This window comes from Filicampus tigris, chromosome 15 (assembly GCF_054856515.1).
Source record: "Filicampus tigris isolate MCC_2025a chromosome 15, RoL_Ftig_1.0, whole genome shotgun sequence".
Taxonomy (NCBI): domain Eukaryota; kingdom Metazoa; phylum Chordata; class Actinopteri; order Syngnathiformes; family Syngnathidae; genus Filicampus; species Filicampus tigris.
In genome coordinates, this window is record NC_141231.1 from 15,038,185 (window position 1) to 15,065,671 (window position 27,487).

Consider the following 27,487-nt stretch of genomic DNA (forward strand, 5'->3'; position numbering starts at 1 on the left):
ATTGGATATTATGTCATTAGGAAAAAAAAAAAAAAAAAAAAAATGACACGTGACCAAATACAGAAAAATTCATTTAAAAAATGAAAGAAAAAAAAAATCCAAATCTACAGTATGCCGTAGGCCAAATTTATACCATCTACCTTTTATACCGTATATACCACGCAGCCCTAGCCTCCATCATAGTGTCTTCTTCACTACTACGGTAAACTGATGATTCTCCCATCAACCTTTAGCTCACCCTTTTGTGATTGACAAACGTAAAGATGCTTCAAAGGCATCAGCGAATGAAGACTTTATAAAAAAAAAAAAAAAAAAAAAAGAAAATCTCCGCGGGCTACGCCTTGACACGTCGTCAACCAATTATACTTGCTGAACTTGAAACACTCGTGCTAATAATCCCATCATGGCAACAATGCATTCGTGGCTGTCCGCCCACAACTACAAAAAAAAAAACAAAAAAAAAACAATTTTGTGCACAAACCAGTTTTATTCAGGACACACTCTAGTTGACACTCAACTCTGGGCCAAAAAAGTATTCCAATTTAATGACGTAAAGAATCCCCCCCCCCCTCCCCCTCATAGATTCAATGCCATTCAGAAGACACTTCCAAGTTGAGTATCATCTAACCTCATTATTGTATACCCTTAAATTAGTTATGAAGAAAGTATCCAAAGATGAAAATTGAATATACCGCAATCCTTTTCAGCGGTGAAAAATCAGGGATAATAATCGTCTTGTTCATGTCTAAATGCGCCCCGTGATTGTCAAGCGTGCCTCTCTTCAGCGACCAACAAACACCCATCAGGCTTGTCATTGGCATTTTCATGATCGCTGATAACAATGCGCACGGTTGACACTTTCATGTGTCATTTCAGCTTGAAGAATGTCATTTCGAATACAATTTAAAAAAAACAAAAAAAAAAAAAAACATTTGCAAACATGAGAAACCGCCAAGGGCCAGGAAAAGTAGTCCCGGGCTTAAATGGACCTGCAATCAAAATCAACATCAATTTGCTTTTAATGGTCTCGTGCGGTGCAAATGAAGCTCTGCGTAATGAACAAACACACTTGGCCTCGCGCGCCACTCAAGTGATGCTTCAACGAAACGGTTTCCCGGATAATGAAGTCGAAGGGCGCGGCGGCGCCCGCGCGGTTTTATCGGCCGCACGCCAAAGACTCATTTGCGCCCACTCACTTCGGGTCACCCGTTCGCCGTCGTCTTTTAATTTCGCCGCGCCACCTTTTAAAATTGAAACGACGCCATGTTCTCCCAGTGTCTCTGTTGTGATTTTTTTTTTTTTTTTTTTTTTTGTCACAGCTTTGCGTCAAGCCTTCCTTTTTGTTCACTCGCCATGTTCACTTATCCCTGACCTTGGCGTCAATCCAACTGTTCTCCTCTCTCTCTCTCTCTCTCGCAGAGGAAATAGAGAAGAAGCTCACAGCTTACAGGAGGGGAAGCAAGTTCTGGAGAATGCTCATCTTTTGCCAGGTGGGGAGGACCGAGATAGAAATGGATGCTGTGTTTGTGGCCGCAGTTGAAGGTTACTCGACGCCGTCTAAAAACATTTCTAATAACGAGCACGGATTTAGATTTATCTAACGCGATGCTTCAAAAAATAAAATATATATATATATATATAACAAAGGTAAAAGCAATGAAACATAACAAGCACAGACTAAAAGTCTATAAAGTGGAGATGCAGGGCCTATCAAATTTGATTTACATGTTTGTTTGGTTTTTTTCAGCAGCAGCAGATGGCAATTCTTGCATGCAGTTAAAAAAAAAAAAAAAAAAAGAAGGAACTTAAGCATCAAGGTGTGTTTTGTGTGTTTTAGGGAGGCCCGGGTCACTTGTACCTCCTTAAGAATAAAGTAGCGACATTCGCTAAAGTGGAAAAGGAGGAGGACATGAGCCAGTGAGTCCATTTCCTATCTTCATAACTTTCATAACTCTTAAGAGTGGTATTGTTACTTTTACAAAGTGTGGTTAAGAACATGTGGAAGAATGTGTTTTTTTTTTTTGTCCTTTTTATTTTATCTACCTTAACTGTTAAATTCTCTACCCAAAACCTCTGTTTTGAAGGTGATTGCAGAAATGTTGCGTCATACTGCTGCTTTTATGCTACTGCACCAAGAAAGTTATTATCTTGATTGGCAATTTTTAATTCATATCGTCTTGGAAAGAGGAAAGTCGGCCTCATCTGAAGCCTTTTTGGGTTCATTTAGATTCTGGAGACGACTCAGCAGAATGATGAGTAAAGTCAACCCGGAGCCCAACCTCATCCATATAATGGGATGCTACGTCCTGGGGAACCCCAATGGAGAGAAGGTACACACTCCAAAAAAATGCTGCCTTGTTTCCCTCACACACTCGCTGGGTGCATTTGGAGCTGTTTGGGTTACTTTTACTCAAGATTTGGGTTCGTTATTTGGTTTATACATACTGGTTTTGGACGGTCTGAAGAGCTAATGCTGCTGGGAAAGTTGCTTCCTCTTGTTAAAAAATGTTGGTAATAAAATGATTATTTTTAACCACAGCCATTTTTTGGCACCTTTAACTGATCTGTATGGGTAGTTTTTACCCATTGTTGGATCAAAATCTTGACCCAACGTGCTGGGTCAAATCCTCAACCCTATAAATAAACCAAAATTGGCTCTGCCGTTTTGGGACCTTTTATGTAAGTGACGCTTTAGACACATCACCAAACACGTTTTCCTTTCAAGCAAAAAAAAAAAAACCTCACTAAAAATATGCATGACGGAGAAAGCCAACAAATGGCGCCCGTGGACGTGTGCATGCCAGCAAACATCGACCCAGGCCGGCGATTTGTGTCCTCGTGTCTGCCAAAATGTTACATCAATTTGGAGGGTTTGATGCGAAGAACAACAGACTACGGATCTTGTCGTCTTTTTATCCAGCTCGTCAAACAAACACTGCTGCTTTAAGACAGAAAAAAAACCAACAAAAAAAAACATTCACGTTTTTTGTTTAGTCATATTAACTATCAAATCTGTACAGTATATTTGTTATATACAATTTTGTTGGTTCGAACTATTAAGCACAAGGTCACATTTTTGGTAACATTTTACATGCAATACTGAAACAACAAAACGTCACAACGAGATGCAACTCGTGGTCCAACATCTTGTTGGCAATAACTCACAAGATTCATCGCGGATCAAGTGTGCGTGTTTGCGAATGTTTTCGCAAGTTGTGTGAAGCGACGCAGCCCGTCCCCTGCTGAGCGTGTACCCGAGTGGAAAGGAGCTTAATAGGCCTTTTGCGTTCTTATCTGCGCCCAACAGCTGTTCCAGAAACTGAAGAATCTGATGAGGCCTTATTCTGTGGAGTTCGAGTCACCGCTGGAGCTTTCGGCGCAGGGTGGGTGTGAGCGCGCCGGCACTCATGTCGCCACTAAACACCAAAATCTACATACACGCGCACACAACAAAAGCCGTCTCCATCCAGCAGAGGGCAGCACATGACCAAAAATGACCCACAAAACCTTTTTGCCGGTGCCAGCACCGCACAAAGGCTTCTTCCCCCAAACGCAAAACATGACGTGTAAACCCATTTATGACATATAAATAGCGTGACTCAGAGATCCTAAATGCATACGAGAGCGATGCCTCCCAACCACACTGTGACACGGCAAATTTTCCAACAGTTGTTCCCACGGATCCTGAAAAAGTCCTACAAGGCCTGAATTGGCAGTAAAATGCCCTGAATCAATCATTCAAACGTCTTCCATGCTAAATTTTAAGTATGACTTGATGATTGTATATAGTCTCATCCCCAAATGATATTCTTTTGAAAATAATTTTGTCTCTCATCACATAGTCGTGACAGCAGAAGCAACAGCAAAACAATGATGTGCTTTTGGTGGGGGCTTTTAATAGCGGATATACTTTTTCATTTATGTACTGTAGCAACTTTGGACAACATTGCACCTTGCGAAGTTGCTTTTAAATTTCATTTCAAATGGAATTCAAAAGTCTTGTAATTTAACTTGCCTTTTCATATACTAAAAATAGTATAGTATTTTTGTACAGTCTTCATTTGTGTCTGTAGGACTGTATAATACTGCCTCCTGGTGGCCAAGGTGGGCGCTCCAGAAGGAGCAGCAGAACAAATTGAATTGAAGCATTAAGCCATGATGCAAAAACGGACACATTTGTATACTATTTAATTGTTAGTATTTTATGTTTTCATCAAGCACAAAATTATAGAAAGCTATTTTCCTTGTTTAGATGCGTAACAAGAATGTTTATTTTTGGGAGGGCCCAGAACGGACTAAAGACACCTCCATTTTTTTTTTTTTTTTTTTTTTAATGAGAAAAGTCTCTTTCTCTTGTGAAGGCAAAGAGATGATCGAGATGTACTTCGACTTCCGCCTCTACCGCCTGTGGAAGACGCGGCAGCACTCCAAACTGTTGGACTACGAGGACCTTTTGTGACGCCCAATATGACGAGGATGCCCTCGCGTTGCAGCGACCATGGACGTTTCGCTCACCTGCCGTCTTTTTTTTTTTTTCCCCCCACGGTGAAAAAGGGACAAGGACCCTGAATGAATTGAAAAAAAAAATGATGAAAATAAACAATGACTTTGTTGCTCTTTTTATTTGGAGTGATTAAAAAAGTCATCTGTACAAAGCCCATTTAAGTCACTATTTGGTTGCAAGGACGTGTGGTTGTGTCTCCTACATACAGTGGATAGAAAAAGTCTACACACCCCTGTTCAAATGCAAGGTTTTTGTGATCTTAAAAAAAAAATCAAGATTGTTGACAGGGAATGTAAAAATACACACCCTCTTATAAATGGGGTGTGGCTGTGTTCAAAATGAACCACTCACATTCAAGCTCATATTAAATGGCAGTCAGCACACACCTGCCACCATTTAAAGTGCCTCCGATTAAACCTAAATGAAGATCAGTTGTTCTTTTATTTTCTTTTTTTTAATTTCACTTCCCCTCATGGAAGGATTCTTTGTTTTTGTTTTTTTTAATCAGTTGAGTTGTACAGGTTTAACATCAATTTAAAGTTAGAGTTTGCAGTCCTGTCCTAGCAAGATTTGAATGTAGCCTCACTTAACTCCTCGCCTTTGCCAAAAATGAAATGTTACCGGTTTGATGTTGGTATTTTTAAAAAAAACATTTTTCGGAAAATCACTTAAAACATGACAAGCTTACCCGATGACCCGATTCATGTTAGTCTGCTTTGCGAAAGCGTGTCACACCTTTGGTTTTCGACAGCCTCTGATTGGCAAGTTTGAGTCACGCCGTGATAAGTTAAGAAACGATTACAAATTCAATTGCAGGCAAATGAAGAGGCCAGAGAGTGATCATTTTTCCAAAAGATTGTTTGAATAATAATCTACAGTACTGTGAAGTCATACAGACGGTTTTTAACATATAGGACAAAAGGTGTTTTTAAACCAATAAATAATAAATATATGATATGATAACGATCGGTTCCATTTCCTTATAACCACAAAAACGGTCATTTGAATAGAGGCGTGTGGAGTTTTTCGATCCACTGTAGACATCCATGACTAAATCCATCCTTTGTGTCCGGGTAAGAATCCTGAGTCTCTGGCGTAGCTTCAGTCATGCAGATAATAATCCTCCCGATGGGATCAATGACGTATAGTTTATTTTTTGATGTCCATTGCCGTGCGGTTTTCTTACAGACATGCGTTGGAACAACTCAGGTTTTAGCCACTAAAGTAACAATTGTGTCGATGGAAGATCTTCTAATGTTTATCGCCATCTCGCTGGGAGTGAATGTACTATTAGCGCTACACAAATGTACTGTAACTCTTCATCCTTTTGTCTTTTTTTTTTTTTTTTTTTTTTGCTGCGAATGTGGTCGCTTAGCATTGGGAGAAAAAAAAAAAAGAAGATAAAAAAAAAAAAAAAAAGATGAATTTCTTGTGCGTTTTCTTTGCGGCTGTGAAAAGCTCAATGTGTTCATGTTTCCGCTCTGATGTCAAGAGGGGATCTAATAGCCATCCGAATGTTTGCTCAATTTCAAGCAAGTACTGCTAACACCCCAAGGATGGGCATTTGACAACTTTTCTTGGATTCATTGATTACTATATCTATGATTATTGTTATTAGTTGTTTTTTTTTGTTTGTTTTGGTTTTAAATATTACTTTTAATGGGATGGTAGAATTTGTCAATGTTCTGAACTCCGCTCCAAAAGGTGGCTGTGGCTCAGCAGCAGTTGTCTTCAGACAACAGACCACTCTATTTGAGAGGTGATAATCCACAGACTTGTTAACGATCACGTGATCGATTATGGAGATGTGATGTGCGGAAGGTGACAAATTTGCGGAGCGACAAAAACAAAAGGGCTTGGATGACGAGAGGAAATGTTGAACATTTAAGGGGCGAGCAGGCTGTACAAATGTGGCTGTGAATATTTTCTTAACGTGTCCTCAGTGGTGTTTGAGGAACAACACATTAAAGATGATGTCATTCTGTGGTCTTTTTTTTTTTGCTTTATGGAGTATGATAGCTGTCAAAAAGGCGTATGTGTGATTAACGATCTGTATCCGTACTAGTAATCATTTGTGAGTACAAATCAAAATTGTGAGGGTTTGACTTTTTTTTTCTTTTTTCTTTTGAGTACAAATCAGAATTGTGAGTTTGACTTTTTTGTGAGTGCATTTTGTGAAGACAACTCTCGCTTCTACGACTGAATTTTCACTACGCACGAATTGCCCTCCGCGATTCTCCCCCCGCGCATGTGTAGAGAAGAAAACAAAGGTGGCGACCGCGAGAGGAGCAAGCGGCGCTTTCAGCGAGAGAAAGACCCATGTTTTTTTTCCCCCAAAAAACCCTGCTCATCCACGTTACAGTCCTCCGCGCTTACCACTGGTCAACTTGAAGGTTACCACCTCTTTAAGCATTAACAGTTCATGTTGAATTCCAACGAATGCTTCATTCAAAGGCATTTTTTTTTTTTTTTAAATGACCAGGTATAATAAGCCGTTTTGGGGGAAAAAAAACGACTACGTATCGTAAGGCGTTTTTCGTGGGAAAAAAACGACCATTTATAGTAAGGCGATTTTTTTTTTTTTTTTTAAATGACCATGTATAATAAGCCGTTTTTGGGAAAAAAAACCCGACTGTATCGTAAGGCGTTTTTTGTGGGAAAAAAACAACAATGTATAGTAAGGTTCAAATGATGTGCAGTCATAATTAATTAAACAATCAAACAATTTTAAACGTGAAAATCTGAGATGAACAAGATGTTCATCTGAACGCTGTCTTCTGCTGGAATCGAACCCTGCTTATCCATGTCACACTCCTGTTCTCTAACCACTCAACTATGGTCAATAAGAACTCTTAAAAGCATTAACAGTGCTTTTAAGAATTGCAACGCTGCATTCAAAGGCATTGTTTTTGTTTTTTAAATGACCGTGTATAGTAAGGCGTTTTCTGGGGAAAAAAAAAACCAACCATGACCACAAAAAAAACACATTATACACACACACGCACAAGGTCTGTCAGATGCCAAATAGAGCCAAAGTAAAGGTAGTCATCTTTTTATTCAAACGTTTAAGAAGATACAGTATAGAACATTTTCATTTCTTAGTCTCATTATTGTTGCCGAGGGCATCTCATGCTATGACAATACAGTGTATGTTTGTGTTTGCATGCATTTTGAAGAGAAAAAGACCCTCTTTCTTTTTTTTTTCTAATGAAATAATTCAAGCTGACTGATACTTCCACACATTGAAATTAAAGCCAGGACCTTATGATTAAGAAGCGCTTGCTTGTAAATGTTTCATAATAAAACAAGTTTAAAATACTGTTCAGCTTCCCATGAGCGCCAAAACATTCAAGTTTTCACCCTGACATCACTATTCGATAACATGACCAACGATGTACAGTATATTTGGAATATCTCTCACAAATTATTGTTTTTTTGCAGCAGCAGCTGTTTTGTGCTGTGAGCCATCGCGATTGGAGTATTAGGGCCACAAGCAAATTGCAAAGTTAAGAGAATTTTAAGTCATCTTCAATTTTTGGGCGGAAGAGCTCAAGATGTTGATAATTGTAACGCACACACACTACTATGTACACTAGGGGTTGGAACGATAATCGTTTTTTCGATGCATCGATCGGCATATTAAAAAGATTCGGATTCAATTCCTATGAATTGACATAATCGCGATTCAAAGTTTGAATAGAAAAACTAAAAGCTTGCGTAAGTGATTAAGTGCATTTGTACGTCAGATGCCTGTGCTAGGCTAAGCTATTACGCGACAAGATGGCGGAACAAGCAAAACCTCATATGAGCGCAGCAAAGTCAAAGTGTGAAATATAAATCATTGATCTTCCTTGAGTTTTTAAAAGAGTACAAATGTCTTGCGTGGACAAACTGTACGGCAAGGTAGTGATGCATCGGAATGGAATCGAATCATAAGCCTCTGAATCGGAATGGAATCGAATCGAATCGTGGGGTACCCATAGATTCCCACCCCTAATATACACAAGTCTTAGTTTATATTTTTTTCCACTGTGGCCCTAACACGTCTTCATAGTGCTGCATTTGACACAAAACCTAAATTGCACTAAGAGTAGAAAAAAATACCAGTGCATAGTGCTCATGTAAAAAAAAAAAAAAAAAAAAAAATTGGACTCGCAGCACAGAGTAATATGAAAGAAGTTTCCCTTTGTTATACCTTCAGCACACACACGTGCTGAAGTCATTGTGTTAGGAGCATTAAATATAATATCATTGTGACATCTTAATTAGACACATCCGGTGATTTCATCTGATTCTAATATTGCGGTGAAAATGGAACAGAAAGTAACAAATCATGAAAAAAGGTTCACAAATTCAAAAAAAATCACAGCTAATAAATATTGGTTAGAAAGTCCACCCCGACATGGCACATCTTGTTTTTTTTTTTTATTTCTCCTCTAGATATGTCATGCATAGATTTGTACAAAAAAGCCTTTCGTATGCACTACTTCCGTATTTCAAAATGTATTTAAAGGTTCTCTCAGTTGCTTTACATAAAAAAAAATATGCACAGTCAATTTTTTGGTGTCTTTTTTAAAATGTGCAATTGTAAAAGAACATCAGTGCCTTTTATTTTATTTTTTTTTTTTTTTTTTTTTACAAAACACAAATCAGAACATTCACTAGTTTCACTTGGGGTTCGAGAAGCAAAAGTGTTGTCAGCCCAAACGATTGGAGGACTAACGTGGAGTTGAAACGTTACAAACACGACATGAGTAACCAGAAGAGATTATACAGAAAGGGTGTCCCAAAAGTCACGTTGCACCTTCCAGTCCAGTTTTTCTTCAAAAGCGCGCCTTGAAAATGAATCACATTCACATTCAATCACGTCTGACACTATCATTCCCCGTAGATCAATCTTTAGTGCGTATTTTCAACTCAACCTCCTGAACCATCAAAGGGCGAAAAAAAATGCTGACTGAGGATTTGTGAATCTAAAATCGTTTGAAAAAGAAACAGCAATTTCACCTGCGTGTGTGTGTGTGTGTGGTCCATGCCAGCAAAGCTCAAATCTGATTGGATGAGAACAAAATAGCGTTGGAAAGTGTTTGGGCCACAGCAGAGAAGGCTTCGAAAGCCCTGACTGCACGCCTCTGGAAAACCGAAAGTGCCTGGTGGCTTTTGGAACGCCCAACATGGAGTTCATTTCATCCCAAAAGATTCAACAGAAGCGCCTCTACTATTTCGCATGAAGACGAAGAGTGAGATTGTTCACAAAGCACGACACCGAGTGATTTTTAAAGCTTTCTATTGTTAGTAAATGGTAGTTCCGGAAAAAAAAAAAAAAAAAGTTGCAATAGCTTAGAAATCCACAAGGAACACATGCAGTCAGTAAACAATTTATCACCCTCTCCTTCTTCAATAAAATGTTATATTTAAACGCTGCCACTCATACGCAAGAGTGAGGCAAATTATTATTTTTTTTTTCAAATTGATTTAAAGTGATGTAAGACTGAGAACTGTTCCCTGACTTCCTAAAAGTGTGTGCTGTCATCACTGCCTACACCCCCCCCCCTCCTCCTCCCACCGAACCTGAAAAAGTCATCAAGTAAGGAGAAAGAAGAACCGTCAGTTTGTGGGCGGGGCTGCTCTAAACTAGCATGGGTCACACAGAAGCCTGAGACCGAGCATGCTAACGCTAAAAGACGCATGCAAAGAGAAGAAGAGCGTTGTTCCCACGCTCTGGCCTTGAGCGGCCCCTCGTTTCCTCGCCCCTCGCGGGAAAAGCGGAAAAGCGACGACTAAAGGGGCGTCGTGAAGAACGCGCGCGGGAAAAAAAAAAAACCCCCAACAAAAACATAAAACCTACTGCATCAGGAAAGAGCCTCGTCTTCGCCAACGTAGGGCAGCTCGATGCTCCTCATGCTCTCTGCGGGCTGCTGTTTCCTTGAAGAGAGCACACGCAAGAAGTGAGGCAACGCCACCGGCCGATGTTTGGAGTGTGCAAAGCGCGCTCAAGGCTCTTTGGATAAAAGTCACACGGTCAGAGTCAAGGGGCAAAATTGGATAAGGCGACAAGATATCACCGGAGATGGTGTCATTTTGTTGTCCAATAACAGAATATTCTTGCTCAAATGAGCGCTGTTAGAAATGAGCTAAGTTTAAAGGAAAATAGACACGGATAAAATGCGGCAAAAGTTGCCATATTTAAGCTTTCCACGATTAGGATTTTGGGATTTTCATAGGTGCTGCTTCACCAAAAAACAAAACAAAACAAAAAAAAAAAACTAAAACACATGGTTACTGTATTTCTTAATGAATATGTCAAATGGTTGCGATTTTGCATTCTTCAACAGAAAAAATGAGTTTCATTGGTTGAATGTTAAACTCAGAGATGCCAACCTATAAAAAAAAAAAAAAAAAATCACTTCCAGAACAATCGATATGAATTCCCGTATTTTACCGTGGGACGGTTATCGCAGTATGTGTACTTAACTCACTGAGTCAAGGCATTTTAAGTTCAATAATACTTCAAAGACGAATAAACCCATCATAAAATTGTGAAAGTATTTACTTACCACTGACATTTCAAAAATGGACACACACACACACACACGCACAAATGTTCTCAAATGTTCTTTTTTTTTTTTTTTTTTTTTATTAAAGGCGACGGTCTGCAAACTTTTTAGCGCCACTTCCATTTTCATATGGAGAAATCTCTTCAAAAACAAATGATTGGAAATATCACCGACCATTAGCAATGCTTCAACGAGCTGGCGTATTCCGACAAGGATTCCGACGGTAACACCGGCGGCGTAAAGCAAAGCGTTGTCATTCGCCTCGAATCGTTAGCCAGGCTCGTCTGCTAGCTTGCGTGAGCAGAGCGGCACCGTGTCTTCAACTGGCGTATTTTCAAAAGGTAAATCTCTAATGTCGATAAACTCTTTTTGCTCCTTTTCAACCTGTTTGCAATTATGTAACGCGGGATTTTGGAAAACATCGGCAACAACGGCCGCATTGGTTTCATGTTTTGTTCAAGTGCTTCATGGGGCGCTGCTCTTTTGGTTTGGCAAAGGTGCTCGGAAGTAGCTCTTAAAAGTTCGAAATCGTTGAGAAACTCTGGCTTCTGGTGCCGTCGCTCATTAGGTGCTCACGGTTGCTGCGGTTCGCGATACAAGAGCGGCCAAGATTTGACTTGAATGTGTGCGCGCGTGTGTCCTTACGTCTGTCCCGAAGTGCACGAGTTGCTACATCCCTCTTTACGCGCCCAGTCGAAGGGGTTGCCGAAGGAGCGCTTTCTCAACATGGTCCTCACCAGAATCTGACAAAAAAAAAAACAAAAAAAAAAAAAACAACAACACAATATTGCTTGAGTTTGTAAAAAAGCAAAACAGATCCCTATCAGAGAGGGATCTATTTTATATACTGAACATAGCGGTGCATATATTCATTTTGTTAGCGCAATAGCATAATTGCGCAAGTCATTTTTAACTTACGGTCACAATATTAATGAAAAGTCATCCAGGCCATGTAATTCGCAAAAGGTTGAATTCAAGGCAACTGGACTATTCCTGTTGGTTCAATTTATTTTGTTTTTTTATTCCCGCTTTCAAATATGACTTAGCGTACCGTATACTTATGCTATTAGACTAATGGATTTGTCACATGCAAAATCATACCAAATACAGCAACGTTTTTTTCTCACAGTTTTGCCAATCACGATGAATGCAATTTTCTTGCACAGTATTAACTATTGCTTCATTTAATTTGTAATTTTTTGGGGGTTTTCACAGAAAAAAAACAATAACAAAAGAAAAACAAGGAATGCAAATTTGATCATAAAGAATATCTATGGTGTAAATTTAGCAGGGCGTTCTTTGTTCATGATTCAGTTTTTGGAGTCAGCCAAACATAGTCGTACCACCGTTGCCAGGCTGGGGATGTGTTTCACCGAATTCTCCACTTCCTCCTCCGTCACTTCAATCAGCATACAACAGTTGTCATCTTCCGGTGGGAGGGGCTCTGCGCCGTGTCTTGTCACCCACGGGTGGACCTGAACGCAAAATCAGCGGTCGAAAATACTCAAACAACACAACGCGAAAATCGACTTTATGCAAAAGAAGATAAAGCACTTCAAGTGCTGTCAAGTTATCGGTATTCGGCAGAAAAATATTCACACTTTTGCCATTTCTTTACCTTAATCTGTGGAATTGATATTCTGGTTTCTGGATTCTTATCCAGCATTTTCAGCAACAAATCCTTGAGGTCATCCGATATGTCAGCACTGTTGAGACAACAAGACTTCTTCATTGTAAATGTGACCACACGAGCCGCTGTTAAAAAATAAAAAAAAAATAAAAAATACAAACTGACTGTTCAGGTAATTCCACTGGTTGAGTCTTGATTTTCTGATGCAGGTTGAGGATGCGCTCATCCATAAATGGACACTGAAAATGAAAACAAACATTTTTGGTTGCAATTGAGCTTCCAAAGACGAGAATATTTCATAAAAATGATGCAATAACTCACCACTCCAAAGACAAAGCAATGAAGTGTCACGCCCATTGCCCAAACATCCAAAGCCTGAGGGGGGGGGGAAGACATTTAAAATGTGTGTACTGTGTTAGTCTGAGACCAGGGTGTATGAATGTTGACTGTCTTGTATTACTGCTCATCAACTCCAGAGGGCGCCTGTGAGTCAGTTGACATGTACTTCACCTTGCCGGAGAAGTTTTTCCTGGTCTCTGACAGCGTTTCAGGGGCGAGGAAGGCGGGCGTTCCCACGGTGCTGGTCAGGAGGGCGTCGGCCCCCTCGAACTGGTTGCTGACGCCGAAGTCGGCGATCTTGATGTGGCCGTCCTCTCCCACCAGCAGGTTGGAGGGCTTGACGTCTCTGTGGATGATCCGCTGATAATGTACTGTGAAAATGGAGCAGTACGTTAAACCTCCGCCGTGACATCATGGCGGATTCAGACTTCACTATGACAAGCATTTGAGATTCAAGGACTGAAATATTCGTTCATCTTCATTGCTTGCGTGGTACTGAAATGTATTATATGTAAAAAAAAAATAAAAATAAAAATAGAAAAATGGAAAGTAAGCTTGATGGCGCCGTCAAGGCTAATATGTGAGGGAGAGCACCGAAAAAAAAACGCTGTGCATCATTTACTCAATTTTATTCCAGCAAGTGGCTGCACGAAATAAAATCATCTGAATCCAGATATATATTTTTGAAGCAGACTATACACCTGCTTTAAAAATTTCTGGATACTGATGATTTTATTTTGTGCCACCACTCGACGAGATAATTTTTTTCATTTTTTTTTTTTTTTCTGTGTATGTCGAAATATAACCGAATGTGTGCCGGACTCACAATACTCGATTCCCCTGAGCACATCCTGGAAATAAAAGCGAGCCTGGTCCTCGCTGAAAGGTTTATCTGTCGGCACTTCCATCACAGCCCTGGACACACACACGCACGCACGCAATTAGCAATCATAACTAATGAGACCGAATTCACTCCAGTGTCACAAGCACGACAATAAAAGAGGCTTACGCTTACCCTTGCTTGACCAGCTCAAACACTGAAACGCAAACATGTGATCAGTAAAAGCAAAGCGTTGCGGTCCCCACAACAGAAAAACGTTTTTTTTTTTTTAATTTGGATGTGTGTGTGCATGGACTGTATTGTGCAGAAGGTGAGGTTGCCTGGTCACGACATACCCATGTACAGATGGTCCTCGCTGGGGTCGTCCAAAACCTGGCACCAAATCACACAGAGATGAAAATGAAAAGCACACACAACACGCGCACGCACACACAACACATATCTGCCGTTTAATACGGCATGTGAGAATGCTAAATTGTGGCGTATTAATAATAATAATAATAAAGTGTACTTTAAGACTGAACACAAAATACTCGGACATCCAAACTGTCATTCACCTCCACCAGTTTGACCACATTGGAATGATCCAACTTTTTTAGGATGGCAATCTCTTGGTAGACTCGCTCCAGGGGCCCCTTGGGCTGAGGGGGGCCCTCAGGAACCGCTTTGGCTCCCCGAGGTGGCGGTCGTCCTGATAGGGGGACAAAACACAGGAGTAGTTGTCAGAAGGAGTCGAAGGGATACGGGTGACTTCTGTATGCCGACTTACGTGGGAAGCCCGCCTGCCTCATCAGCCTCTTCTTGGACAGAACCTTCATGGCCTGCATGGATTTGAAAGAGAAACGATGACAGAACATCCACACGGGTCCTCTCAGGTACGATTACTTTGAAAGAATTATGCCCGGTTCTGGTTTCTCACGCCTGCTCAAAGATATCTTACTTATTTTCAATCATTTCTATTTCTGTCAAACGATTACATTTTTTATTTCAAACAAATTAATGGCATCGTTTTCCTTCATTGATTGCGATTAATCACATTTTTCAATTACAATTTTCTACAAAGCTTGGAACAGATTTGGGGTAAAATCTTGGAATGAATGTGGGAACAAAAATGACAAGTATATTTTGACTGTTCTATAGCTTTCTTTGAGCCTTGAATACAATTCTTTTCCTGTAAAATACTTATATATATATATATATATATATATATATATATATATATATATATATATATATATATATATATATAATATTTTTAATTAATGTGATAAAATAACATAACATGTTTCACTGTCTTGTATGACCGTTAAGAATGTTAAAATTATACTTACAACATTGCCTGCGCAGTTAATAAAAGTTTTATGATGGCCACAGTTTGGGAAGGGATTATTTTTTATCCCCAATATTGATCGTTTTCTACGTGAAAATAATTTAAAATTATACATACATCCCAAAACAAATTTCTTCGACCTTGGAGGTTCAACCGTACTCTCTCTGCACCTTATCACATGCTTCATTGTTTGTGGGAACATTTTTTTAATAACCTTAATACAATACAATACAATACAATTATGTTTATATAGCGCATTACATAACAGCTCGAGCTGTAACAAAGCACTTTACAAACAACAGAATAAATAAAAAACAATAAAAGGCCGCGATACACGTATTAATAAATATTGATGCCCTAGTTTAATATGATCGCGATACAATCAGCAAATCTGTCACTTAGGAAAGTCATTCAAATAATCATTAAGTCACGTTCGCTCTGCCTCACGCTGCTTAACGAGAAGCGCAGCGAACGTTGCACTGATGCGTTATTGCTCGTGTGAGAATTTCACGTGCGCGTGGCTCAGGCGAGAAGGTCGCGTGACAAGCGGCGAGAGAGTGAAAATAAATGTCGCGTCACGTGTTGTGCTGAAGCGTACGTGCGAAGCGTTTCAGTGACTCACGTAGTAGGTGTTGTCGTCTTCGTTGTAAGCCAGCTTGACAACACCGTAGGAGCCCTGTAGTGGTTGGGGGGGTAGCAGCTGTCAATGCTTTCAACATGCGAAGATTAGCACACGAGATCAAATACACAAACATACGCATGAAGGATGCGGGTGGGCTGTGCGCAGCGAGACTGCACCAGCTATCTGAAACCAACAATAGCGACGTTAGCATCATCTCTCCCTCTGTCTTCCAGTTCTGATTTCAGGCTAATTAAGGAACAAAAACGGAGTAAAAACGGGACTCGGGTTTACATGCCTGAGGGAGAGAGAAGCAGTTTGGTTTCTAGAGAGGCGAGCAGATTGGAGGGGCAATGGCCAGGTCACTGTTTCACAAGAGTCTCCTGGTCAACAATTTAGAGCTAACATTTGCGGTCTCAGCGATAGTTTTGTTGTCTAAAAAAAACATTACATAGAAAAGCTACAATTGCGGAAAAGGCCATTTCCTGAGTATTTTTGTTCCCAAACAAGCGGTCAATTAATTATGATAACGAATAATGGATAAATATTCATTTTCTCCACAGCCTGTCTCAGGAACCAACGAAATCTGGATCTAATGGACAGAAATTAGTCCGCAATCCACCATAGTGCCAGTAAAGCAGACAGAGACTAGTCACGGCTATCTGGCTTGTGCTGTTCTCTCATCATAGATAAACAAAGGTAACAGTAGACGAGAGCAGGCTAAAAGCACGTCAATGTGTCGGCCATGTTGGCAATGGCAGGGGCGACTTTCCTGTCAAAACAATGTATGAACAGACGGGGCGGCCATGAACGCTTCAAATTTAATGGAGTATAAATGTTAGCTTAGCATCCGCCAAAGGCACGAGGCTAGCTTAAAAGGAGCATGCCGTGCGGGCTATTTATATCAATGACTGTCGTTTTAAGTGGAGCGACTAGTGTACATTGTCTCTCAGCCATGCTATTTTTGGTACAGTACACTGCTTTTTTTTTTTTTTTTTTGTAAAGCCGTTATCTATGGCACCTAATTGTAACAGAGGTGAAAAAAGGAAGCCCCAATATCATGGCTCACGTGCACGCCATTATCCTTCCCCCTCCCCCAAGCACCAACAAGCTAAGTTTGGATCAACTTTCAAACAGTTTCATGCTTTTGTTTTTATATTTATTCACAATCATTTTATACCGTACTGAGCTTTTTTTTTTTTTAGTCAACGAAAAAAGTACTTTGATGTAACGGGCAATTGACCCCAATGGACAAGCCGTCCCCGAATGAGTCTGTTAAATCTGAGTTCCACTTGATAGTCAAACACTAGTCCCAAGATTTTATTCTAAAAATCAGGACTCATTTACATCACACAGTGCTGTAAATCTACATTGACAAGCAAGATCCACTGAGTCTAGCACAACTCTTTGGAGAGTCCTATTTATACCAGCCCCTCATCCATCTTGCAACTCTCCAGTGGACCGGCCCGGCTCACACAAAGCTCGGGAAATGAGGACATCGGCAAAGGAGGACGTCAGAGAGCGCATTGCCTGTCCTCCATGATGAACGTTACTCGACAGACTTGCGGTAGAGGCCAAAGGGGAGAAAGTGAGAACGGAGTTGGCGAATGGGAGCAATTTGACGATACCTTTCCAATCTCGTCTTTCAGCTTGTACTGGTTGAGTTGAACGCAGTCCTTGAGGAGCAGCCGGAGAGATAGGTGAGAAAAAGAGGAGCAGAACATGTTCGATTTCAAATAAATGTAGCAGTTGTCATGACGCTTTTAGGAAAAAGCTTTTGAAAATGTCCTTACAAAATGTGAAGGGCAAGGACATCCTAAGAAAGCTTGCTTTGTGTCCGTCAAATGCTTTCAACGGCTCTTGGGAGAAAATACTTCAACGTTTACAAGCATTTGGAACATCACGGATTGAGCTACCGTCACAAATGCACAACTCTCAACAGTTGACAGAATCATTCTCTGCTTATTATGCGGCGCGTCTGCGATTCCACAGACGAGACTTATGACGCAGCTTTGAAGAACATTTTGTCCTGCGGCCTTTTTTTTTTTTTTTAACAGCAGGTGCCAAAGACGTATGAGAACAAAGACACTGCTGAGAAGCATCTGAAGCCAGACTACAGAGAATAGTTTGCCACAGAGGGATACAGTGACTAAGCAAGCTGCTATTTTTAAATGTAGTGTTGCGGGTGAGGCGGCGGACTAAAAGTGCTGTGCGCTCCAAGTATAAGATGCAGAACAAACTCTGCATTATTTGCATTTTTAAAAAAGGGTAGCGTGTCTGTTTGACAGACCACCATTCAAATTTACGACAAAAAAAAAAAAAAAAAAATCACATGGGACCTACTGGTTGTTCCAACCATTGGGTAAGGAAGTCTCAACTAAAGGGCGGGGCGGGATGTTGTGTCAATTTCTATCTCATTTATTTGATTTGATTAATGTCTACCGACTATAAAACCTTACCTTTGCGTCCGCAAACATCACGCTTTACCAGTGGCATTGCTGCTTTTGAGACAAATGAAGATGGCAGGTAAAATGCTACGTAAGGCTCTAAAAACAATTCAATTTGCAATATTTAGCTCACGATTAGTTGATGTTCAAAAAAAAAAAAAAAAAAAAGTAATAAATATTAGGGGGAAAAAAAAAAAAAATCGGTGAATATGCGAACACATGGGTGCCGAACTGCGAGTATGCGCAGGTCGACTGGACGAAAAGATAGCAAGACTAAAAAAAAACTGTACCGGTACTTAATAATTCAATTGAAATGTATTAATTTGTACTTAAAAGTAAAGTTTTAAAAAAGCAAATTGTATTGTACCTAAAAGTACCTGATTAAAACTCGAAGTAAGTAAAAGTACTGTACTGGATTTAAAAAAACGTTTAAAGTGGAAGCCAAGCCCCCAAAATTATTTGCAATATGTTCTCTGCGCCTTCACTAGTCCAAACGTGGCATTCTGATTAATATTGCGTTTGTGCAATATGAGTTCATCAGCAAAATCCTCTCATTTTTAGCCATTTTGTCACTTCTGTCGCCTGAAAATGACATCACAGTTGCTCAGGGCTCAGGTAACGACCAATCAGCTGTTTTCTGAAGCTGAGCCATGATTGGTCGTTAACCCGAGCCCTGAGCATCTGTGATGTCATTTTCAGGCGACAGAAGTGACAAAATGGCCGCCCCCTCAGACGACTAAAAACGGGTGGATTTCTCATATTCCACAAACGCAACATTAATTAGAATGCCTTGTTTCAACTTGTTGGCCTGCATAGAACATCTTCTTGAAAAAAATATATTTAGTTTAAATACCACTACCCCTTGACCTAAACTATTCCTTTGAAAAAAAAAAAACACACACGCAACATTTGAAAGCTTGAAATGTTAATAGCGTGCCGGTTGTGCCATACCTGGAGGTCTGTGATGGACACACTGTGGGACTCCACAGTGGGCCGACGTGGCAAACGTGGGGAGGAGTGAGGTGACGTGATGGGTGAGTAGGGCAACGACGGATAGATGTAACGGCCATTGAGTCCCGGGGAGCTGCAGGGGGACGTCTGCGTTTGCGAGCGCTCCTGCAGCGACAGTTTCCTGTCCGACAGGCTCAGCCGCGCCCGTTGCTCTTCGCCGGCCGCCAGCAGAGCCTCCGAGCGGCCGACCGCGTGAGAGAGGAGGTCGCAGGACGGAGTGGGCAAGGGCGGCGTTTCGGAGCTGTCCATTTCTTCCACCTGCGAAGTGAGTGGGTATGTGGGCAGTGAAGAACAGACATTTCTATCTAACAATACTGTTGTATTTACAGTGGAAATTCTAAGTTCAAACACACGTGTGGATAAGCTAATAAGCTGAATAAAAGTTGTTGTAAAAGTTGACTGTACCAAGTTTGAGCTCATTTTTGTTGTTATCCAGTCAAAATTGCATACAGCTAAGAAATAGTCAACAAACGTCACATCCTTAAATTGAAATGAAATGCATTTCAACAAACTAACCCGGACAAAGTAAATAGACCAGCAGACTGCGACTGAGGTGGGCTGTGAAACAATACTCAAAAGTGGACTTTTGATAAAAAAAAAAAAAAAAAAAGTAAAGTCTTTTTATTCAAATTTTCAAGACTTGCGAAAAACCTGGATGGAAACGCTAGGAATTCCAAAAAAGGCCTACAATTCGTAAAAAAGGTTTTTACATTCGGAGGGGGTAGCCTTTGCGTATTGATAAAAGGAAAGAGGGTTTTATGAAGAAACGATGACAGGAGCAAATACCATGTTGCATGTTTTGACCAGATATTACGTCGCACATGGTCGCAAAAAATTGCCAAAAAATTAATCGATAGCTGCGGACGATAAAGTAAGGTAATGCTTGGGGAGATGAAGAAATTGAAATATTTTTGGAAAGAATAAAAGAAGAATGATGTCATGGGCATTTACTTCAAGAGATTCCACTGTACCTTTTGCGACATGTCTTATGTTAGGTGTGTTTTCATCCTACCTCCTCCTCCCCCCCGCCAGGCGCTCCAGACGGTCCGCTGGGTTCGCACTCCGTGACCACAATGAGGGACTCCATGGGGTCTGGCGACGGCGTTTCGCAGTGGGCGCTCGACGGCGGCGCGGGGCAGCTGCACAGCAGATCGGGGAGCGCTTGTGAAGGCTGCGGCGCTGGCGCATGACCGCCGCAGGAGGCGACGGGCTCAGCAGCGGGCCAGGCGGTTACGTGACAAGGGAACATGGTGGCTCTTCGCAAACACTGACAACAACTGCTCCATCAGATGCCAACATCAGGGGGATGACGCCTGAAAGCAAAAAAAAAAACCAAAAAAAAAAACTACACTGAGAAAAAAAAACCCCAAAACATCAGGTGATATGTTAACGCACGACCATGAGGGATGGAAATTATGAGTAGCGCTAGCAGGTGCGCATTGACGTCAGCCATCTTGTGATAGATACTCAAGAGAATCACTGGGATTCTAATTGTGGAGCAATTATTATTGAATTTTTGGAAGGTACACTGAAAACTGTTGAATTCTGGTATTCACAAAGTAAACAAAACAACTTTTGGATGCTGTGCAGTTTCACCAGTGTCCGCCTCCTCGGTCCTCCTCTGACTCCAGTGAGTCAACCACGAGTTATTTTCCAGCCTCCGCCATGCTCGCACCTTTCCTCTCAACGGACTCTCAAACTGGAGACCTTTGTCATTCATCACAATATCCGAGAGAAGGATGACAAGGGACATAGTTACTAATCCTATTACAAGAGAGGACATGATACCGCCGCGTTCGTTCAATAGAATCCCTGTGTGTCTTGGGGAAAAGAAAAAATGATTTTTGTGGCTATTTCTGAAGCCGGGCTACACTATCACGGCTACTGAAAATCTGTCTTCAGCCTTTAGCTTTACTGATCTGCTGTGATCACAGCAGCTCAATGGAAAAATCGGCAAAAAAAGCAGTCTGATTCAAGCCTTTTCAAATACCGGCTGCCCAGCCCCAGATGATCTACTTAGCGTCTTATTGTTACAAAAATCCTTGGTCGGACATTCTCTAACAGGGGAGTAAGGTTGGGTTAACGGCGCTTGTGTGAGGGTGGTGAGCAAAGTCATATGCAGCTTAGAGGAAATGCAAGCACATGGGCGCTGTCCGAAAGACATACATGTACATCACGCGGCCATCTGGATGAGAGGAGGATCCACGGCTTCATTAAGAGATCAACAAGGCGACCCTGAGAGTGATCCGCGGAAGAGATAAGCTGCTGTAAATGGACGGATGAGCGTCCTTGGCCAACTTCATTTAAACACTAACATATAATCACAGCGGAATACATGGCAAAATAAACCATACATCGCTCGAGGCCTACATATTTAATCTGTTATCGTGTATGTGTTGAGAAAACATGATTCTATGATTCCATATTATTATATAAGTATGACGAATATGAACAAAATGTGTATTTTTATAAAAAGGCCACGTATGAGAAATGTAGTAATCCAGTTATTTAATATGATGTTTTGTCATGTGATTTAAAAAAATGCATTTTTATAATCTCTATTTGTAATTCTCTAGTTCAAAGGTATTACAAATACAGTACTGTATGTAATATATTTCATTAAAAAAAATACACAGTGAGGATAAGTGGTACAGAAAATGGATCAGCGGATGCAAAATTTTATAAATAAAGCAGCCTCGCCCAGGAAACACCTTACTCCAAGTAGATGCCTGTATGCTACTTTCTACAGATCACCCCAGCCCACCACACATGCCAGGCAGGCACTATCTCAAGTTGAGTAAAAAAAAAAAAGAGCAATGCTCCCTAGATGAGGAAATAAGTATTTCAGATATGGTTGTTAAATATGATTATGAAAATTTATGAACACTTTTAAAATCAAGCCTAATATCTCCATGCCCAAAAAAATGGCACTCTTTTCGAGATGAGTATGATATTATGTTGTAATAAAAGTATTTATGTGTATAAAAATGCATTTTTCTATTTAGTCATTGATTAAGGACCGAGCCTTCCCAATAAACACCATAACAACCTCCGTCCATTATCGATACCGCTTATCCTCACAAGGGTCGCGGGGCACCTTAACAACCTGAGCAAGAAAAACAAAACAAACAAAAAACAACACAAAACAGCCAGCATTCTGTAGTTGAGTAAAAGAAAAAGGAAAAAAACATACCCTGCAGCCACTATATGAGGAAATTCATTAATGCTTATTTGTCTTTGTGGAATATTGTTAAAAGCTCATTACTATAATTGGCAACTAACTCTCTTTTTAAGAACACAACAAACAGGTTTTAAGTGATTCCAGGTCTAGCTCATTAAGGACTCAGTCATTAACCGTCAATGTCCAAAGTGAATTGAACTGATCATATATCAGAACTCAACAATACATCGTAAAATGCTACAATTCGACCACGGACACACTGGTTAATCAGAGTATATCACATCCAACGCATATAGTGGATTACAAAACACCAGCCGTGTAACTAAAGTGTTGTGCTCCATCATAGTGTTTCCATTGCATGTCAACACGAGCGTGTGATACGATGATGCGTTCAATGTCCTCCTCTTTCTCACGACCACTTTAGGTTCAATAATACAAATTCCTGTCGATGTAAACCACTCAGTCCAAGAACGCAACTACGTTGAGCCGTATGGGTCACTTTGAATGTCAATTAAACAACACGCATACATCGTAGGTGTTATAACGTAATTCATTTTGAAGCATGATTCCCGTCGCCGAACGTCCCATCAGGCTAACTCGGCTAACGTTAGCAGCCGCTGCCTCCCCCGGTCGATGGTCCAGATGTTAACACAGCAGGCGAGGATGCCAGCGTCAACGTCCGAGTGACAACTACAGACTGAGAAGCAAAAAGGCCGCTTGGTTCGAAAATAAAAAGCTTACCTTGTCGTGTTGTTTAGGCCTACACATTGAAAACGTGCGAAGTGGTGTCGCCTCTTCAGAGGCGGTGGAGATGTGACAGCTAGCTTCGTGAAACCGAGTGAAACCGAGCAATGTTGTGACGGAGCAAGTGCTTCACAACGTTGAAGTATATTCGCAAAAAGAAAGAAAAGAAAAAGAAAAAAAGGGAGGACAGTCAGTAAGTCGAATACAAAAAACGACGCCCACCCAGAAATACTGTGCTGGCTTTAGTACAAATCTTGTTTATCTTATGACCTAAATTTTATACTTGGCTCTCGGGAATCTCTGCTTCAATCGGTGCTCCAACGGCTCCCCTAGTGGCTTATTGGGGAGCTGCATGTCAATATAAACTCGAGACACCCCCAGACATCCTCGTTTTACGACGTAGCTCCGTTGCTACAGACGAAACAAGTTCGAATGCAAAGTCTTAATTGATCACAGATATAGTAGTTAGTACTGTACTTGAAGTTTGCTAAAAATATGACGTATTCTTACACCACTGTGCAAAACTGGTGATTTGTGCACCGTTTGTAACCTCAAAATGTCCGACGTAAACAGAGGACCATAAGCGCTTCTGTAAGCGCATAGAAAAAGATTTAAAAACATTTCACGACAGTTCCTTCGAATTCCACAGTGCTTTTTTTGGCCACTCTGGAGCCTTAAAATAACACAATTAGTCCAAGACGCCTTGGAGCGTGTTTAACTCGTAGCCCCACATTCCGGAAGTCTAATAGTCCACATCATGTTTAACTTCCTGTGACAAAAACAAAGAATACCAACGTGCTTGCAATTTGTTTTTGTTTATTTCTGTGTAGATTCTCAGTAATCCAGGTTATGATAACCAACAAAAGTCGAATCGAGGCGACTGGCCTACTTTTGTTTGAAGAGTTTGTCTCTAGTTTTTCAAAAACGCCTCGGGCAATGATGATATTGGGTTAACGATGAATAAACTGTTCAAGTCGACCCATATGTACAGTACAATCAGAGTAAATTAGTCAATTTTCGACAAGGGTCCATGTTGAAATTTTCAGATAAGGTGTTGATGAAAAAGACAAAAGGTAAAAGTAAAAAATTACAAAAGTGGAGTTCAGTTTTTTTTAAAAAACAACAACAACAGTCTATCAAATTTAAACATGTTTATTTTTCATTAAAAAAAATGAAATTGGAGCAATACACTGCAACACGCAAGATCAAGAACAAAATGACCAATTGAAGGTTGAAAAAAAAAAAAAAAGACTATACAAAAAGTATAAGGCTGCAGCAATTATCGCCTCTTTTGGAACATATTTCCTCTTCCCATTCCACCACGCCCTCTGCCTCTTGCGGCCACTGTAGAGAAACAAGAGTTGTTTTAGCGAGTGACAATAGCACTGTGCAAATCAACCCACCGAAGCATTTGAGCAAGCCCCCGAGATTCAGTTCTAAAATCGAATAAAGCCACAGAGGAACAGTCATCATAGCCCACAATATTAAACCCACAAATGGCCATAATTGAAACAGAATTCTTGCGTATGGCCCTCTGAGGACTTTACAAGTTAGGGAGAAAAATAAGAGGGTTTTTTTCTTGTTTTTTTTATTGCCATATTTGGCGACATTAGTTAATTGCGTGAATACTCTCTCATTTAAGCAATGGTGGTTAACTGAAGTGGTAAATTTAAAATGTCACGTAAAATGACCCTTACATGGAACACACATTTGAAGGGTAAAAGGGATTCTCGGGCTGCAGTTATCTCGATAATATGGATGTGTATCGCATATCCCATTTCTGTCCACTTGGGGTCACCATCCTCATGTTCGACAATGTAGCACCCATGACTTGGGTCTCCAAGAGTGTCACTCACCTTGTGCTTTGAGGATGGCTGCCTTGCCTCTGCCAGCACCAGAGCCTTGATTCTTATTCTTCATACTCTTCAGCATAGGCGCGTTCTTGAGCATGTCCGGTAAAATCAGGAAGCGAATCTTGCTGCCGCGGATGTACACCTGCTCCAGTTGAGCCACCCGCCCGTCCCGATAGGTCACCGTGATGTTGGACATCTGTGGGGCAGGCGAATAAACACCAAGGTCAAATTTACAACTCAACGGAAATCTCATGAAATCTTGAAGGTAAACAAAACAGAACGGCTTTGTTCAGGGGTTAGACGACGTCATGCCGACAGGGCAAGTTTGGCATTTTACAAGTCTGTCCACAACCGTTTGAAGGAGAGCTAGACATGATAATCTACAAATTGTGAGGCATAACAGTACGACGTGGCAGTGTGTCACCTGGCAGTTCATGTTGTCCTCGGCCTCAATAAGCTTGCCTCTGTACACCTCTCCAGTGTTGGTCTCGCAGGTCACAATGTGTCCCTCGGCCTCATGCAGGACTTTGATGGGCACGCCAATGGACATCTTGAGCTACTTTCCTACAAAATATCCAGCAAGAGATCATCGTCTCGTTACTCTTTGGCATGCAGGTGTCAGTGTCAGCCAAGGAGCATGCAGTGAGTGAAACGAGTGAGGCTTTTAAAAGTATTGAGATGATTCACTTGTTAGTTGATCCTTTAATCGGAATTTAAGGACTTTATCTAGCTCGGGAAACAGGATCCCCCCCTCCCCCAAATCCATTTTGGGGTCAATGAGAAAATATACTCACATTATAAAGAAGTAACTGTCAAGTCTTTGTGTACCATCACTTACAGTAAAACTGAACAAACAAAAAAAAGATTGTGGTTGCTAAATATGTCACCAATTACACTACCTTTTTCTATTCTAATATTTAATTCTCGTTATATTTTTCGTCATTTTAGATGAAATGCAGAGCAATGCTGCCTCTCACTGGTCGTTTCGGCACTACAGCATTGTTCAGTACACCATACACACTATATTTTATATATAACGTCATTAAAAAATACTTTAAAAAACGTTTAAAATAATGTCCTAATTCATATTTTGACATCCACCGCCTAACAAAAAAATATTGCCTTAAACATCTTTTCGGGATGCTGTGGCCACCTCTGCTAAAATCGGCAACATTCTTAGTGAATGTGATCAATTCTACTCCTGAAACGAAATCAGAATCTGGTTCAGTTTTTCGTGTTTTCCGCCCCCACAATATATATATATTTTAAGGAAGTTTTGTATTTTCCCCCGAACGTCACTTTGTGTTTTAATGCCATTTTAAAAAATTGTTGGCGTTAGCGAAAAAACGAATTTGTCGTTGCAAACGCTGAAAAATAACAACAACAACGAACTGTGAAGTTTCATAATCCAACTAGCCGTTGAAAATGGTCATTTGTGCACTCCCGTTGGTCTTTTAAAACGCTTATAGTAGGTGCTAACCAAATGAGGCTAACAATCGCTAGTTAGCTTCATTGACTACAAACGGCTAGCGAACACTTAACCGAGCAAAAAAGTAAGAAACTTAAATTTAATCCCCCGACAAACGGTTTTAAGAATGGTGACTCATTAATGCAAATCACAGTCTGTGAGTTGGTTTCATGAAACGCGAATGGTAATTATTTACGCAGATCACACATGAATGGAAGGAGCCATGTTGGAAGGAATGAAAGACAACCGCCGCTCCTTCAACCTAATACGCACAATAACATAAGCTAGAAATATATTAGTGGTCTGTTCCTCAGTTTTTGTGTTGTTATAGCTTAAAAAACACTTCCCACTTACTATTTTCACCAAAAACTCAACAACGTGCACTCGTCGATTTCTTGCGTCCTTTGGAGCCTTTTTCCGCCTACCCACAATGCAGCACGAGCTTCCGGTTTTGTAGCGTAGTGCATTAAGGGACTTGTATTTTTTAAACATATCCACCCTCTGAATCCCTGTAAACATGTCGATGTTTTTGCATTTATTTACTTAATAATGTTATGGTACAAAGCAAAAAAAATTCTGCATTTTATTCAATTAATAAATCCACATTATAATTCTAAAATGACCTGAACTCAGATTTGGTCTTTGTCCAGTAACATTTACTAACAGATGATGGCAGTATTGAGTAATATCAAATCCAAAATCTCAAACCACCAACTAAATGTACAATATACTCTACATGAAACATATATCTTGTCTTGAGTGTTTACTCAAATAAATAAAACAATCAACAACGTAGTTTGGGGAATCTTTCGCTAATTTTAGAAAGTTTGTGTGAGGGAAAAAAGTGTCAAATTAGCCAGTGTCATTTTCAGTAGTTATTATCCTGAAGACTATAAGTGTAGATCATAGATGAATATTATTTTTATGATATAAAAGCCAATATAAAAAATGAATAAAAGCATA

The 27,487-nt window shown here is 40.4% G+C and overlaps 3 protein-coding genes across 4 annotated transcripts in view; 1 reads left to right on the forward strand and 2 right to left on the reverse strand.

The window, feature by feature from the left end:
* Window positions 1-6,486, forward strand: part of nsmfa (NMDA receptor synaptonuclear signaling and neuronal migration factor a) — a 33,668-nt gene extending 27,182 nt beyond the window's left edge. The window contains exons 10-14 of the mRNA XM_086054203.1: window positions 1,420-1,490; window positions 1,838-1,917; window positions 2,228-2,330; window positions 3,308-3,383; window positions 4,362-6,486. Of these exons, the coding sequence (XP_085910329.1) occupies window positions 1,420-1,490; window positions 1,838-1,917; window positions 2,228-2,330; window positions 3,308-3,383; window positions 4,362-4,459 (428 nt within the window). The 3' untranslated portion in view covers window positions 4,460-6,486. The remainder of the gene's footprint in view (window positions 1-1,419; window positions 1,491-1,837; window positions 1,918-2,227; window positions 2,331-3,307; window positions 3,384-4,361) is intronic.
* Window positions 6,487-7,540: 1,054 nt separating this feature from the next.
* On the reverse strand, window positions 7,541-23,520 carry camkk2 (calcium/calmodulin-dependent protein kinase kinase 2). Of its 2 annotated transcripts, XM_086054201.1 has the most exons (17): window positions 23,201-23,520; window positions 20,291-20,591; window positions 19,219-19,536; window positions 17,449-17,496; window positions 15,824-15,877; window positions 14,641-14,692; window positions 14,429-14,562; window positions 14,207-14,243; window positions 14,046-14,067; window positions 13,857-13,945; window positions 13,202-13,401; window positions 13,013-13,066; window positions 12,857-12,930; window positions 12,680-12,767; window positions 12,405-12,536; window positions 11,707-11,804; window positions 7,541-10,429 (listed from the first exon to the last, which is right to left on the reverse strand). In XM_086054201.1, exons 2-17 carry the CDS (start codon window positions 20,525-20,527, stop codon window positions 10,357-10,359), a joined length of 1,710 nt encoding a protein of 569 aa, XP_085910327.1. In that variant the 5' UTR covers window positions 20,528-20,591; window positions 23,201-23,520; the 3' UTR covers window positions 7,541-10,356. The 2 variants fall into 2 exon arrangements, with proteins under 2 accessions (XP_085910327.1, XP_085910328.1); XM_086054202.1 differs by lacking the exon at window positions 17,449-17,496.
* An 819-nt stretch (window positions 23,521-24,339) lies between these two features.
* Window positions 24,340-26,976, reverse strand: snrpd3l (small nuclear ribonucleoprotein D3 polypeptide, like). The gene is made up of 4 exons (XM_086053480.1): window positions 26,879-26,976; window positions 25,481-25,620; window positions 25,060-25,252; window positions 24,340-24,547 (listed from the first exon to the last, which is right to left on the reverse strand). The coding sequence occupies exons 2-4, from the start codon at window positions 25,604-25,606 to the stop codon at window positions 24,483-24,485; spliced, it is 384 nt and encodes a 127-aa protein (XP_085909606.1). The 5' UTR covers window positions 25,607-25,620; window positions 26,879-26,976; the 3' UTR covers window positions 24,340-24,482.
* Between the last annotated feature and the right edge of the window lie 511 nt (window positions 26,977-27,487).

Bases quoted from the DNA above. Each gene is read 5' to 3' on its own strand.
- camkk2 (XM_086054201.1), bottom strand. From the start codon at position 20,527: ATGTTCCCTTGTCACGTAACCGCCTGGCCCGCTGCTGAGCCCGTCGCC. The intron at 14,693-15,823 runs GTGAGTCACTGA...AAATCCATGCAG, and splicing joins AAGACGACAACACCTACTAC to GCCATGAAGGTTCTGTCCAA. The intron at 10,430-11,706 runs GTAAGGACACAC...GCTCTCTTCAAG, and splicing joins TCGTGCACTTCGGGACAGAC to GAAACAGCAGCCCGCAGAGA.
- snrpd3l (XM_086053480.1), bottom strand. From the start codon at position 25,606: ATGTCCATTGGCGTGCCCATCAAAGTCCTGCATGAGGCCGAGGGACAC. The intron at 25,253-25,480 runs GTGACACACTGC...CCTGCCCCACAG, and splicing joins AGGACAACATGAACTGCCAG to ATGTCCAACATCACGGTGAC. The intron at 24,548-25,059 runs GTGAGTGACACT...GTTTCTCTACAG, and splicing joins AGCCATCCTCAAAGCACAAG to TGGCCGCAAGAGGCAGAGGG.